General features: G+C 38.5%; 1 protein-coding gene across 1 annotated transcript in view; it reads left to right on the forward strand.

Moving 5' to 3' along the window:
• The window catches only part of LOC130228791 (scavenger receptor cysteine-rich domain-containing group B protein), a 65880-nt gene extending 48943 nt beyond the window's left edge, over positions 1-16937 (forward strand). The window contains exons 10-12 of the mRNA XM_056457232.1: positions 822-1136; positions 10424-10531; positions 15168-16937. Of these exons, the coding sequence (XP_056313207.1) occupies positions 822-1136; positions 10424-10531; positions 15168-15481 (737 nt within the window). The 3' untranslated portion in view covers positions 15482-16937. The remainder of the gene's footprint in view (positions 1-821; positions 1137-10423; positions 10532-15167) is intronic.
• Positions 16938-17692: the final 755 nt, after the last annotated feature.

Below are 17692 nucleotides of genomic sequence, written 5' to 3' on the forward strand. Positions count from 1 at the left end.
TTACATTACAAACCACAGGAAAGGGCAAATTCTCTAGCAGGATAGCGCTCCTTCTCATACTTCAGCCTCCACATCAAAGCTCCTGAAAGCAAGGTCAAGATGCTCCAGGATTGGCCAGCCCAGTCACCAGACATGAATATTATTGAGCATGTCTGGGGTAAGATGAAAGAGGAGGCATTGAAGATGAACACAAAGAGTCTTGATGAACTCTGGGAGTCCTGCAAGAAGGCTTTCTTTGCCATTCCAGATGACTTTATTAATCAGTGATTTGAGTCATTGCAGAGATGTATGGATGCAGTCCTCCAAGCTCATGATGGAGTCAGACACAATATTCATTCTGTTTCCACTGCAGCATGACCACATATTCTATACTGGACATTATTGAAGGTTCAGTGATGATACTTTTGACTAAGCAGAGTCAGACCTTACTGTCCTAATCAAATCATTAATAATCAAGGCATGATCAGATTTTATTGTGCTCAAATACGCGTCATCTAGAGGTCTTTGCCTTTCATATAAGCCACTTCTGATCCCAAATGATCAACTAGAAGTCCAGTTATTATTTGCTGTTCCTAAACCTTGGAAAAGCCACAAGACTTTTGTCAGGTAGTGTAGTGTTTTACAGTTGAATATATTTCCTATTTCCTATTTCTTCTTGTGATGCAGAGCTGAATTTTCATGTCATGATTATAAAGGTTTCATGACAGTCTTATGAACACCCCTTTAAGTAAAGTGTTACAGCTTTTTTGTATGTTTAGCTATATTTTTGATCAACCGCATGGCCAAATTATTCATTATTCTTCATCTATGGTTTATTTCAGAGAAGCCTAGTATTCGTCTGGTGAACGGTCAGGACAGTTGTCAGGGCAGAGTGGAGGTGCTGTACTTCACCATCTGGGGAACGGTGTGTGATGATGACTGGGATATGGACAACGCTCAGGTGGTCTGCAAGCAGATGGGGTGCGGCCCGGCCCTCGCTGCCAAATCTCTGGCTTTCTTCGGCTACGGCTCTGGTCCAATCCTGCTGGACAATGTGGACTGTAACGGCAGCGAGCAGAAGCTGAGCGACTGCTTCAATCTGGGCTGGGGACAGCATAACTGCGGACATTACGAGGACGCTGGAGTCATCTGTGCATGTAAGAGAAAGAGCAAATATTACTTACATTACAGATTTATTGAAAGCATGTAGGATTAGGCATGCAAAATATCGGAAATGCATGACAAAAATAATTATTACTATTATTGTTCAAAACAAGAGACTCAGACTCAAATTCATTATCCTGATTAAGGGAATTAAATTGCAGCAAGGTGCCGTAACACAGGCGAAGTTCCATATACACATTCCCAAAATATTACAACACAACATACAAGACATCATATTTTAGGTGCATCTCCCTCCCCGCTGGACTCATTTAATAACCTAAGGGCCTAAGAATTTCTAATTGTATTTGTCCTGCAAATAGGAACTCTAAAACGACGTCCTGATGGCAGCAGCTGAAACACGGAGTACAATAGGTGATCCGGGGTGCATAGGATACCCTGAGCTCTCTTTAAAACATAATTATAGTAAATTACCATTGGACTAGTTTGGTTAAAACTGATAATCCAACACAATCTCACGGCAATTCGTAACTTTTTGATTTAGTTGCTACTTCTTAAATCTAATTCGTACAATTTAGTACGATTTGCTCATCCCCCAATGACGGTTGGGTTTAGGGGTGGGGTTAGGTGCCACGCCTCCTTTTTAAAATCGTACAATTTCGTACGACTGAACTCGTACGAATTAGCCGCTAAACTGACAAAACGTAAAATACTTACGTTTTCTCCTGAGATCAGGCTGGATAATCTTGTCTGCCACCTTCACATCGCTACTCAGCCTTTCTTCTTTGACAAACTCAGATTACCGTACCAAGCTACAATGCAGAAAGAATTTAATTTAATAAATAAAACAAATGTCATAAGATTTACACAAAACACATTATATAAATCATTCATTAAGTTATGTCAGAAACAGATCATTTTGGTCATACAACCATGCATTTTCACTTAGACAGAGATATGATAGAGAGACAGATTTTTATATTTTTTGTTTTTTATTGGTGTATGGTTTGGAAGAATGGTTACAGTATTTGAAACTTGGAATCTGAGTGTGCAAAAAAAAAAATCTAAATACAGAGAAATACACTTTTAAAGTTGTTCAAAATGCATTTTACCAATTAAAAATTATATATATATATATATATATATATATATATATATATATATATATATATATATATATATATATATATATATATATATATATATATATATTTTACAGTAGAAAATGCCCCATACAATGTCTTTTTGGCTTTTGCTAAAAAATGAAAAGCCTGCGCAACATAAGAAGATTTTGTGGCCCAGGGTCACATATATTGTAGAAATATTTAGAAGACATTATGAATGTAACAAACATTCATTCAAAGGTCATTCTCTGCTTACAGGCTTTCAGGTTCCCTGTCAGTCCTTCGCTGTCATTCATGAAATTCATTCATTAACAATCCCAGTATTTATTCACTCTGAAAGTACACACACACACTCCTATATACATGGTTTACAGGGACTCTCCATAGGTGCAATGTATTTAATCAACCCAGGCTCATGACCTATCCCCAAACACAACCCTCACAGGAAACCTGGGGCAAATTTTAAATGTCAAAAGATGAGTATGATCTTTTTAAAGTATGATTTTAAAGCATTTTGAATTACAACCACACAACGTATGTACCTGTAAACCACCTATAGAGTACAAATAAGTCATACCAATGTCATTATACAACTTTGTGTGTACATTTTTGCACTGGACATCTCACACCTCGTAGTGGACCCGCTCCGGGTTCATTTCACTCACTCCGGGTTCATCACACCGTCTCTCATTCACCATTACAAAATAAATTAATAAATAAACAAACAAAAAAAAAAACTAACACGCAGACATGTATACATGGTTTAAAGAGACTCTCCATAGTCGTGATGACATAAACATGTACACACTTCATCTTTTACTATTCCTCCAATATTCAATATAACACATACAAACTAACAACCATTGTCATATTAATTTGGCCCCTGTCTTTTTGAAATCCTATCATTCACCATTACAAATAAAAATAAATCACACACAGACACTTGTATACATGGTTTACAGGGACACTCCTCAGATATAATGTATTTTATACAGTAAAAACCACTTATTATATGAGCATACCCCTAAACTCAACCCTCACAGGAAATCTGTGGCAAATTTTAAATGTCAAAAGTCCTGTTAAGTATGATTCTTAAGCATTTTGAATTGCAAGCACACGAAGTATGTCCTTGTAAACCCCCTAAATAGAGTACAAATGAGTCATACCCATGTCATTATACAACTTTGTGTCCCTGTAAACTACATAAACCTGTACACAGACACTTTTATACGTGGCTCACGGCCCATTCACATGGGGCTTCACCGTCAAATCTTGACAGAGGGCGTGTCTGAAGTTGGGGCTGATGCGATCGTCATAGCAGCATCAGCCAATGGAATTAGTCAGCAATAGGCCACTGCATGAGCTGGTGTATTTGCATACAGCGATCTGATTGGTTGACACTTCGATCGGCCCTTGAAAAGTTGAGTAAGTCCCAAATTTTGCAGTGAGCAACGCCTCTGAAGCGGCGCCGATGGATCTACTATGCAGTTCGGCAGCGCCTGATGTCACCCATTCAAAGTGCATGGGAAGCGTTGAAGCTGATGCCTCGTGTAAATGGGGCGTTACAGGGACACTCTATAGGCGTTATGTATTTTATACAATAAAATTACAATCTATACAATAAATACACTTATTATATGTACAAATAAGCACAAATAAGTCAAACCCATGTTATTATACAACTTTGTGTCCCTGTAAACTACATAAACCTGTAAAGACACTTGTGTACATGGTTTACGGGGACACTCCATAGGTGTAATGTATTTTATACAATAAATACACTTATTATATGTACAAATAAGCACAAATAAGTCAAACCCATGTCATTATACAACTTTGTGTCCCTGTAAACTACATAAACCTGTACAGACACTTGTGTACATGGTTTACGGGGACACTCCATAGGTGAAATGTATTTTATACAATAAATACACTTATTATATGTACAAATAACCACAAATAAGTCAAACCCATGTCATTATACAACTTTGTGTCCCTGTAAACTACAGCAACCTGTACACAGACACTTGTATACATGGTTTAAGGGGACACTCCATAGGCGTAATGTATTTTATACAGTAAAAAAACACTTATTATATGTACAAATAAGCACAAATAAGTCATACCCATGTCATTATACAACTTTGTGTCCCTGTAAACTACATAAACCTGTACACAGACACTTGTATACATGGTTTACGGGGACACTCCATAGGCGTAATGTATTTTATACAGTAAAAAAACACTTATTATATGTACAAATAGGCACAAATAAGTCATACCCATGTCATTATACAACTTTGTATCCCTGTAAACTACATAAACCTGTACACAGACACTTGTATACATGGTTTACGGGGACACTCCATAGGCGTAATGTATTTTATACAATAAAAAAAAACACTTATTATATGTACAAATAATCACAAATAAGTCATACCCATGTCATTACACAACTTTGTATCCCTGTAAACTACATTAACCTGTACACAGACACTTGTATACATGGTTTACAGGGACACTCCATAGGCGTAATGTATTTTATACAGTAAAAAAACACTTATTATATGTACAAATAACCACAAATAAGTCATACCCATGTCATTATACAACTTTGTATCCCTGTAAACTACAGAAACCTGTACACAGACACTTGTATACATGGTTTACGGGGACACTCCATAGGCGTAATGTATTTTATACAATAAAAAAAAACACTTATTATATGTACAAATAAGCACAAATAAGTCATACCCATGTCATTATACAACTTTGTATCCCTGTAAACTACAGAAACTTGTACACAGACATTTACATTTACATTTAGTCATTTAGCAGACACTTGTATACATGGTTTACGGGGACACTCCATAGGCGTAATGTATTTTATACAGTAAAAAAACACTTATTATATGTACAAATAAGCACAAATAGGTCATACCCATGTCATTATACAACTTTGTATCCCTGTAAACTACATAAACCTGTACACAGACACTTGTATACATGGTTTACGGGGACACTCCATAGGCGTAATGTATTTTATACAATAAAAAAACACTTATTATATGTACAAATAACCACAAATAAGTCATACCCATGTCATTACAAAACTTTGTATCCCTGTAAACTACATTAACCTGTACACAGACACTTGTATACATGGTTTACAGGGACACTCCATAGGCGTAATGTATTTTATACAGTAAAAAAACACTTATTATATGTACAAATAACCACAAATAAGTCATACCCATGTCATTATACAACTTTGTATCCCTGTAAACTACAGAAACCTGTACACAGACACTTGTATACATGGTTTACGGGGACACTCCATAGGCGTAATGTATTTTATACAATAAAAAACACTTATTATATGTGCAAATAAGCACAAATAAGACATACCCATGTCATTATACAACTTTGTATCCCTGTAAACTACAGAAACCTGTACACAGACACTTGTATACATGGTTTACGGGGACACTCCATAGGCGTAATGTATTTTATACAATAAAAAATACACTTATTATATGTACAAATAAGCACAAATAAGTCATACCCATGTCATTATACAACTTTGTATCCCTGTAAACTACAGAAACTTGTACACAGACATTTACATATACATTTAGTCATTTAGCAGACACTTGTATACATGGTTTACGGGGACACTCCATAGGCGTAATGTATTTTATACAGTAAAAAAACACTTATTATATGTACAAATATGCACAAATAAGTCATACCCATGTCATTATACAACTTTGTGTCCCTGTAAGCTACATAAACCTGTACACAGACACTTGTGTACATGGTTTATGGGGACACTCCATAGGTGTAATGTATTTTATACAATAAATACACTTATTATATGTACAAATAGGCACAAATAAGTCATACCCATGTCATTATACAACTTTGTATCCCTGTAAACTACATAAACCTGTACACAGACACTTGTATACATGGTTTACGGGGACACTCCATAGGCGTAATGTATTTTATACAGTAAAAAAAACACTTATTATATGTACAAATAACCACAAATAAGTCATACCCATGTCATTATACAACTTTATGTCCCTGTAAGCTACATAAACCTGTACACAGACACTTGTGTACATGGTTTATGGGGACACTCCATAGGTGTAATGTATTTTATACAATTAATACACTTATTATATGTACAAATAGGCACAAATAAGTCATACCCATGTCATTATACAACTTTGTATCCCTGTAAACTACAGAAACCTGTACACAGACACTTGTATACATGGTTTATGGGGACACTCCATAGGCGTAATGTATTTTATACAATAAAAAAAACACTTATTATATGTACAAATAAGCACAAATAAGACATACCCATGTCATTATACAACTTTGTATCCCTGTAAACTACAGAAACCTGTACACAGACATTTACATTTACATTTAGTCATTTAGCAGACACTTGTATACATGGTTTACGGGGACACTCCATAGGCGTAATGTATTCTATACAGTAAAAAAACACTTATTATATGTACAAATAAGCACAAATAAGTCATACCCATGTCATTACACAACTTTGCATCCCTGTAAACTACATAAACCTGTACACAGACACTTGTATACATGGTTTACGGGGACACTCCATAGGCGTAATGTATTTTATACAGCAAAAAACACTTCTTATATGTACAAACTTTGTGTCGCTGATAACTACGTATATTTGTACTACACACACACCACATCATCCAATGTTCTCCAACTCATACAGTACAAACTAACATCAGGTTCATATTTATTTGGTTCCTGTCTCTTTCCTATCATTCACCATCACAAATAAAAATAAAAATCCCAAAACTGATTCAAGATCAGCATCAGCAGGTTTCTGAGCCTCCTCCAAAGACAGTCGGCCGTGTCTCCATGAAAAATAAAGCGTGCCGTCAGAGCACATCATCATCAGCTCCGAGCCGCAGGGAAACGCAACCTCCGCTCAGGCCACGTGCATCACTAACACATACATATATGCATGCGTGTGTCTAATAGATGAGCATTTAAGAGGAGAGCCAAACACTTAAATAAACACAAACTATTAAAAAATATCAGCGCTCAGAGCGACTAAATTACTCTGGTGCAGAATCTATTTTCACTGCTAGTACACTGCTTGTAGGTTTTAGACAATACTTTTCTTTTAGACAATACTTATCTGCTAACAAGCATTGTGGGTAATACAGTGGCTTACTGTCGCCTCACAGCAAGAAGGTTGCTGGTTCGAGTCCTGGCGGAGTCAGTTGGCATTTCTGTGTGGAGTTTGCATGTTCTCCCTGTGTTGGCTTGAGTTTCCTCACACTGTTATGCTTAAAGTAAATAATAATTACTCCATGCAAGTTAATCCACTGAAAACATTCGTTTGTTTTGGTAATCTTCAATCAAATTTGACCATTTGCTTCCGCATTAAGAGTGGTGGTATTTTTTTAAGGTTTTCCATAGCAAATGTATATTAATACCCTCTCTTACCTTTAGTTTGCTATGAGGGAATGATATGCTAAAGAAAGCACCGCCCCTTCTCAATATTTCATTTCAGTTGGAAGCACATCAACATACTGAAATAAAAGTCTCGCAACTTCCAGTACTTTTAATTCAAATTAAAGACAAGATCATTTGGTAACACTTAATGCCGAGTTCAGACTGCATGATTTTAAAAGTAATCGTGTCACAGATGTTTTCACACTGCATGACTATCTGGGCTAGTGTAACACGGGGAGTGACACAGACAACTAAGGTTTGGATCCACGTGCAGGTTTAATCAAAGTCAGGCAAGCAAAGGTCAACACAGGTGCAAACAGATGTATAAAGGCAATCCAGAATCGTGGTCAAATGTAACAGGCGAGAGGTCGGAAGGCAGGCGGCAGACAGGGAGAACTAGGTAAACAAGGCGAAGATCAAAACATGGAGAAACAAGACTAGGAGAACACGTTGAATTGTCACTTTACAGAAAACAAGACTCAGCAATGTGAATAGCCGCGTTTCCACTATCGCGCCTAAAGCGAGCGAGCCAAGGCCAGTCGCGTTTCCACTATCACTTCCGGGGCGTAATCGGGCCAAAGCGGGGCTTCCTTGGGGCCAGCGTCCGGCCTTTTTCGGCCCGCCGAATACCTTGGGCCAAGGAGGGCCAACTGGGGCTTCGGGGCGGGGTTACGTACAAAGGCGGAGTTTTTCTGTCAGGTAAAGAGGAGACAAGATGCTTTCTTCCCTTACATTTGTTTTGCTATCGCGCTTGATCAACTCACTCGCCTTGCAGCCAAAATCGGTGTTCGAAGTAAATGCCGCCGAACTCGAATGTCCTTATCCAGGGATCGCTGTCTGGCCTTACACCAACAGACCACAAACAGTAAAAAAGCAATCGCTTTGGTGTTCTCCATCTTCCAGCTCTCGTAGTGATGCCAGGTTGTGTTTGTGGTTATAATTTGAGTTTTTTGTTCCCGCTGAAGTGGACGGGTTGTGTGACGTTTGATTCGGGGGACGTTCTGGGGGCGGTGTTTGCGTGACGCGCTGCGAGCAACTAGCCCGACAGTGGAAACGCGACATGATTTCGGCCTCATTTCTCAACCTCCCGGGCTATTGGCTCGGCCTGGCCCGATTAAAGCCCTGGCTCGCACTGGCCCGATAGTGGAAATGCGGCTAATGAGTGTGTGTGCTGCTTAAATAGTGTTTGTAATCAGTCTTTGACGATCCTCAGGTGGTGCGAGTGTAATCAGTAGAGACTTGGAGCAGGTGTGAGTGTGTGTGTGGCATGACTGAATATGTAGTCCATTTACAAGCAGATTTGTAGTTCTTATGTGCAAACCAGCGGTGACTGTGACAGCTAGTGTTTTGTCACTGCTTTGTTTACACTGCACGATGGACTGGCGACAGGGGGCATGGGCAAATGTTTTACAATACACTGAAAGAAGTGTTGCATGCAAAACTGTTACAAACAATTTATTTGTGTTGAATTTAAACAAATTAAATTTAATAATGTTCAACTTAATTTGTTTGTTTAAATTCAGCCCAAATAAATTGTTTACAACCACTCAACATAACGTAAATCCAAGCAATCATCTTTGAATAATTTTTTTCAGTGAAGGAAGAATTGCCGACAACTTCATCCAAACTACGTCTCACAACCAAAAACACGTAGTATATGTTTTGTCATTAACTACATAATGAGAAATAAGCCTTTAATGGGGTAGAAAATGTACATATTTGCTCACCTGGGTTTGAAGAGAATTAGCAATTTCTCCTCAACTTTCTTTTTGACCCGGTTGTAATATTGCTCAGATGACATGTCAAACAGACACAGTGCTCCTGCCAAATTTCCACTAGTGTTTCCTCCATTTCTTGGGTCCAAATCAACTGAAAATGAGCGCTTTTAACTTCACCCCCACCCTCCCGCTGGCCTGCAGGTACCCACACTAGTGAATACTGCTCTCTCATTGGCTGTAGGTGATCGCAGATGTTATTTTCAATCAGAACTCATTTCACACATGATTTGAATCGCCGACAGCTCCAAATATTCAGCATGCCAAATATCTCACAGGCATCGGCGACTCGTCGGCGATTCCCTCAGATCATGTATTTGATTTGTCACTGAACAAGCACCGATTTGCCTGTGATTTCAGGCATTTGTCTGCGCTTTCTCAAAACCTGTCAGCGAGTCAAAATCAGAGCTAAAAGCATGCAGTCTGAACTCGGCATTAGTTTAGGTCACAATTCACGGTATGAACAAACTATTAACTAACACCAGCTTAATAAACTACTAATTAGCAGTTTATTAATAGTTAGTAAGGTAGTAGCTGGGTGTAGGTTTTAGGCAGGATTAGGGATGCAGAACAAGATCATAATACAAGCGAACAGTTAATAACTTGATAACAGAAGTCAGTAGTTAAAAGTAGAAATGTGACCTAAACTAAAGTGTTGCCGGTAATTTTTCTGACACCACTTTCAGTTGCATTATGTCACATTTGATACGGTTTTGCTTTATTTTTTACTCTTTAGATTAGATTCAATTTGTTGTCATCATACATGTACAAGTACAAGGCAACGAAATGCTTTACGCAGTATGTATAGTCATAATAAACAATAGTGAAACAAAATATGTTTGTAACTAAATACTGTAAGTTTAAGTTATTCATTTATTCATTGTGCTTTCTTTCTTTCAGCGCCTATGGATTTTGTGGCAATGGGAAGGGACTTTGTAGGGATAACAGACAAGCCTTCAATAACTACAACTACAACTGCAACAACTACAACCACAACACCAGCGGATGGTAAGAACACGCTGATGTTTTCACAAAGAATGCAATGGAAAATCACGTAAATGTTCATCAGATTTTGTGGTCATGAATGAATGTCATAACTGAAAACCAAGCTCTTGACAATATTACAGTATATAACATCATGCTAATTGGTTATTCTATAAGCCATCTAATATGTGAATAATCTAGGAAACTATATTCAGGGTATCTGCATAGTTAATAATAATAATTCCTTACATTTATATAGCGCTTTTCTGGGCACTCAAAGCGCTTTACACATAGAGGGGGGTGGGAGGGGGGATCTCCTCATCCACCACCAGTGTTTCTAAGTGTTTCACTTTTTAAGACTTTTATAATACCACACATAGTTTAAAGGGCACCTATGGTAAAAAATCAACTTTTCAAGCTGTTTGGACAGCCATATGTGCATGTATGGTGTATACCGTCATATTGGGGTGATATAAGCACACCCAGTCCTTTTTTTTCAAATTAACAACATAAAAAACGGTGGGCCAATTGGAGCGGTTTTCAGACCGACCGCAACTTTACGTAGGAGAGCGGTCCCCCCGCCCACCAATATTGATTGACAGGCGATTGTAATTGATTGTATATATTGATATTGATTGTAAAACTGTACAAAGACACAAATGATTTTGTACTCTCTGCTTGGTCTGTGTCAGAGTCGTACATGTACGACTGAATGCTGATCATCTCACTCCAGCTTTTTCTCTGTCTGCCTGTCAGACTCTGTTGTAAACGCAGAGCGGGTGAGCTCATGGCCCCGCCCCCTTGTTACGTTGGCGGGAAGCCGAAACTAATTTACATGTGAAGCAACACACCCCTAAATCAGCGAGCTGTGGACACGCCCCCAACATGACACTTTTTAACACATTATAATAAACAAATCTGAATTGTGTTTTAAACTGAACCTAAACTGGCACACTCAGAAGAACCATAATATTAATATTACATCATAAAAAAGAGGTCAACTATGGGCCCTTTAAGACCAATTTTATAGTACAGAATTTGCAAAAAAGCACACATCTGGGTCATAAATAGCCTACCGCACACACAGAGAGTAACGTGTGGCCAATGAAAAAAAAAGATTAATTAAGCTTATTATAAATTAGCTTAAATAAATTTATTAATTTCCTAAAACTGACGTGATCCTCCCCAGCTATTCTCTCTCTCTATTATGCTTGCAGGACGTCGTCACAGCCATGAACAGAATAACTTGCTTTATCAATAGCCTACTAATTATTACTTATTATTATTATTATTATTATTATTATTATTATTATTATGTTAATATTTAACCAACTGCCACAATAAAACCTCAAAATAGGCTACTTTATATTTGCATACTTTGCATAGCTGTTCCTGGCAGTTAAGCTATAAAATAAGCTATAAAAATAAATAAACATACACACTCAAGATGAGCCACAATGTTCTGTTCATTTATCTCTCACACACAAACTTTCGTTTCAGAAGTGCGCACAATATATAATAATAAATACTAGACATTTTGCATGTTTATCAGGGTAGGCTGAAACATGCAGGGAGTGGTCAGCCTGCAGAAGGAATGTTGCATGTTGATATGCACAATATGTCCAAACGCACATCCACAATATGTCCATTTAAATCTCTCCATTCTGCTGCGATAGCTGTGCTATGTTTGACTGGCAATAGCTATTAGATTGCTATGTTTAAAAGCGAAATTGTGAGCTGTTGCACATATAATAAGTACAGTCAGTGTAAAAAATATAATTCCCGGAATGCAACGTAACCCCCAGTCTGCAGTTATTGCTCTCTATAAATAAATATAATCTTATAGCCTACTCTTTCTTGGTTACTGGATATAGATGTAGTGCTAATAATTTGTATATTGAACAAATGCTATTCTCATCACATAAAAAAAATCTAAAAAACAGTTTAAAATGTTTAATCCCTTTAGTTTATGGAGATAACTGACAACGTTTAGCACCCACTACATGTGTCATAAATATCTGCACACGATATATGAATACTGTTAAATCTGTATAATGAAAAAGGATAATTCAAGATTATTAAACATTTATGTCGGCTAGCCAAGGCAAGGCAAGTTTATTTATATAGCACATTTCATACACAGTGGCAATTCAAAGTGCTTTACATAAACAGGAATAAAAGAAACAAGTATAAGAGAAATAAAAACAAATAATAGAAATGGTAAAAATAGAAATAAAATAAAATAAAAGCTGATAAAATGGGTTATAAAAGAATTAAAAAGAAGAGAAAAACATAGTAGTTCGATCTGTCGGACGTAGCACAGTGCTCATTCAGTAAAGGCACAGCTAAACAGATGTGTTTTCAGTCTTGATTTAAATGTGCCTAATGTTGGAGCACATCCGATCATTTCTGGAAGCTGATTCCAGCAGCAGGGGGCGCTGTTAGTAGCTGAAGGCCGATTCACCCTGCTTTGACTGAACTCTTGGAGTTTCTAGTTTATTTGATCCTAATGATCTGAGTGATCTGTTAGGTTTGTATTCAGTGAGCATATCTGTAATGTATTGAGCTCCTAGGCCATTTAGTGATTTATAGACCAGTAATAATACTTTAAAATCTATTTTGAATGTGACTGGGAGCCAGTGTAAAGAGGACAGGTGTGATGTGCTCTGATTTCCTGGTTCTGGTCAGAATTCTGGCCGCAGCGTTCTGGATGAGCTGTAACTGTCTAACTGTCTGTCTTTTTGGGAAGGCCAGTGAGGAGGCCATTACAGTAATCCACCCTGCTGCTGATAAAAGCATGAACAAGTTTCTCTAAGTCTTTACTGGAAACAAAGCATCTAATTCTTGCAATGTTTTTGAGATGATAGTATGCTGATTTACTTACTGCTTTGATATGACTATTGAAACTCAGATCTGACTCCAGAGTCACACCAAGATTCTTGACCTTATTTTTTGTTGTTTGACCCTTAGAGCCAAGGTACGCATTCAGCTTGAGAACCTCATCTCTGTTCCCAAACGCAATCACTTCAGTTTTCTCTTTGTTTAACTGAAGAAAGTTTTGGGGCAATCCCTTATTATGGTGGGCATATCCCTTATTTTCACATCCCAATGTTGACAGGTATGCTCAGATTAGGTCTGTCTGAGGTATTGGGCGTGGCTAACATACTTAACCACACCCCTCCAGCTGTCAGTTTTGACATCAAACAGAAATGGCGAGGAGGAGGAGTCTGTTAAATTGTAATAACTCTTCCCAAACCTTTTTCCTTATCTTTCTGAATGAAATGCCTACTTTACTGCATCCAATCAGCTCGCAGTAGACAAAACAAGCCACGCCCACTGTTTTCTCATTTAATATTCCGTTTCTCTAGGAACTGCGTCACAAGACAAAAAACATGATCACAGCTTCCAGTTCGTGCCTCCTTGCATACAGCCATAGAAGTGTTTCTGTGTCTTAGATCAATCAATATATTGTCTTCTGTAAGCAAGTAAAAGGGATGATTGTCACTTCATTTTGAAGCAAAAACTCTAGGCGACAAGATCCAGCTCTCAAAAGTCTTGCAAACAAACATTATTTCAGTCATTTCAGTGACTGAAAAATGTTAATTTATCCCTAACCACGCATATATCTTGTACATAATCGCTGCTGATGTATTATTACAAGTAAAGTTTGCGCTGTTTACAGTGGTATTCGACTTCAGCCACTTGATAATAAGCATCTGAAAAAAGCATGAACTTCTTGAGTCACCCGAAACACATCTAATTTGTTTATTTTATCCTATATTTAGTCATTTAGCAGACGCTTTGTCCGAACCGACTTACAATTGAGGAGGCATTCAGCGATTCAACAAGAGGAGGCAATACACACAACAAGGGCTGATTATACAAAGGGACTTGTGCTCAGAGAATTTAGGGGTAGAGTAAAGGCTCGTACATACTGGGACGCTTTTCGTTGGCGTTTATAGTCAGCGTTTTACGAGACGTTTTTCCAGATTCAAACCCTATCGATTTTCACTGGCGTCGAGCAGAAGAGTATTAAAAATCACTCCTTGACGTTAGATGGCGCTACACAACTTTAAGCTTCTGACACCCGATGTAACAGTAGAAGACAGAAAGTTGACACGCTTGTTGTTATGGATGGTTCAAGTAGCAGCTCCAGCTCTAGTGATGAAGAAATGATTATTGTTCACCAGTGCAATAAGCAGCTCCACGTTCATATCGCCTCTAGGCATCTTCTTCAATGTGCGCTCGCATTGACAGTTTTGCACTTGAGCGCCTCCAAGTGCTGTTTACTGTAACTTCAGCAGCTCCGTGCACGTGAACAAAAGAGCCAATCTGATTGGTGGAGAAGGTTTTGAGGCATAACGTCAAAACAAAAAAAACTAGCATGATGCGTTTCTTAAAAAAATGATGCTTTTACGCCTGGCGTTTTGCGTGTTGGTGTGCAGAATCACATTCGCGCCCTTTATTTAGTCATAAGGCGTTAAACGATAACTGAAAACGTGAGCTAAAAGCATCCCGGTGTGCACAGGCCTTAAGAGTGCTAGAGATTTTTTTTTTTTTGGGACGAGAGAGAAAGAGTACGTGTATTTTAATTTGGGACCTTTAATTAAACCCATTTCGTGTGTGTGTGTGTGTGTGTGTGTGTGTGTGTCCCCTAAAGCGTCCATCAGGCTGATTGGCGGTGTGCATCGCTGCGAGGGCCGTGTGGAGATTTACCTGAGAGGAGAATGGGGAACGGTGTGCGATGACGCCTGGGATCTTACGGACGGTACGGTGGTGTGCAGACAGATGGGCTGCGGCGGGGCAAGAGTGGCCCAGGGCATGGCGTTTTTCGGTCCCGGTCGCGGCACCATCCACATGGACAATCTGAAATGCACGGGCGCAGAAGGCACTCTCATCCGCTGCTCGCACATAGCATGGAACGTCCACAACTGTGACCATTCAGAGGACGCCAGTGTCACATGTGCACTCTAATGACTCCGCCCACCACAGGCCACGCCCACCTGGCTGATCCAATGGAGACACTGGAGTGGAACAGGACTTGTATAAGTTGTACATAACACCTCACGCCAACCCTGATGGATAGATTAAAAAAATAAATAGTTAATTGGGTTGGAAACAAGAAGAAAATATGAATAAGTTATGCAAATACTGTTATACAGGGTGGGAGAAAAGTAACTAGGCTTCAAAGAGGACCTATTATGCAAAAACCACCTCAGTGTGTGAATATTACCAGCCTCTAATGATAAAAATCTATTATTTTTTATAATCAGACTTGATAAAAACAGTCTACAGAAACACTTTGATTGACATTTTACGTGTCATCAGAGAAGCAAAGCCCCGCCCACTAGTGACCATCTCTCCCTCATTAGCATAGGACCTTAGTCTTGTTTTTGAATCTGCCACTATGCTGACACATAAGCATTCATAGCTCCGCCCTCTTTTTAAAAAAGAGCACAATCTCATTTGAATTTAAAGCGACAGTCACCAAAACGCCACAATTAGGATCAATTAAGATCTAAAAGGGTCAGTTTCAAAGAGTTATAAAACATTATGTGTGGGGTATTTTCACATTGGTCCCATTTAAAAATAAAGCACATCGTTGTAGTTCTGCCTTTCATGACTGATGCTCGAGCTGCACGATATTGGAATAAAACAGACCGAGAGCCTCTACCGCTCGACCCCATTGGAGCGTGTGTTTACAAATGTCCAGTCCCGTGAAGGAGCTCCGGATGGAAAGTTTCGTTTTGTGTTTACCTTATGATTAAAGTTGATGCACATCCGCCGGTTCTTGCCTCTGAATGAGCGAGTTTGAGCCACTTGTACACTAAGGTAGTGTTCAGAAAAAACAAAACACCAGTGAAGTAACTCGACACAGAGGAACATAAGAACCTCACTGCCAGCTAGTGTTTCAGAAGTGTAATTGCAGAGCCACACAGCACGACTAAATGCACGACTGCATGCAAGGTATGCGCCGTGGGTCACGCCGATCACTCGAGGAAGTATAAACCAAGCTTGAGCCAATTCAGATTCGACCTTCTTGCTGTGAGTGCTAACCACTGAGCCACTGTGCCACCAAATCTTTGTTATATTTAGTGAATTGTAGTTGCATTTTATTTAGAGCCTGTTCACTTTTCACCCACCCTGCATACATAATAAACCTTATGAACGACAATTCTAATTATGCACTTTATCAAGTATATGAATGTGTACACATAAGTGAGTAAATATGCTGAATATTTTAAGCTATTGATAATACAGTGGAAACCAAAGTTTTAGATAGTTCTCTCTTTAGGTTGTCGTTTTAATGTAGTCTGGAAGCAGCGGATTTATTATGCCATACAAAAACTGATGTACTGTACTGCTACTACTCACTCTTTTTTTCTAATTATAAAAAGGTTTGATACTGAAAGTGGTTCTGTTTCATTAATACGTCGGTTTTAATTATGTGCATATCTTACAGTGATGCTGTATCTGAATGTTTTTGACAGAATGATGGACAGCATTTGTTATGCAGTCGGCAAAAAAAAAAAAAGTTCTCAGGTCAATTTTGATTGGGAAAATATTGATTTTAATGCAAAATGTTTTCTTTTTTTCTGTCTTTTTGTCTCTTTTCCTTCTTTTTGAATTAATCGGGATAAAAGAGATTGTGCATTTGAATGGGCTATATGCACAGCGAGTGTTTTTGGGTCAATTATGAACTTCCGGTGAAAGGTTTATGTGTCTATTTTTAATTTCAGAAGGTTCCTTTTACAGCACAGATGCTATAATCAGGGCTTAACATTAACACCCGCCAACCCACCAAATGCAGGTAGAATTCCCCTGTGGTGGGTTAGACAAGCACCTCCACTAGCCACTTTGGCTGGTTGAAAATCATTTTTAAATTGTAGTTTTCCTAAAATCAGGATTCGACAATAAGGATGGTCCAATATTCGTGCAAATGTGATCTTAGAATCGAGAAGCAGCACGACTGACAAAACTAATTATGTTTGCGGGACCAAAAGAAAGCAGCTGAACACCAAATGAGAGGATAACTCGCGCACACAGGTGATGTGATGCGCGCGACTGTTTAAAATGCGTGCGCGCTCCCATTTCCTTGCGTGAAACAACTGTGCCTGGAAACGCAACTGGTGTAATCGGTTTTCTTTCAAATAGACTAGACAAAATGTTATGCTCGCGCACCCA

The sequence above is a fragment of the Danio aesculapii genome, chromosome 5 (assembly GCF_903798145.1).
Source record: "Danio aesculapii chromosome 5, fDanAes4.1, whole genome shotgun sequence".
NCBI classification, from domain to species: domain Eukaryota; kingdom Metazoa; phylum Chordata; class Actinopteri; order Cypriniformes; family Danionidae; genus Danio; species Danio aesculapii.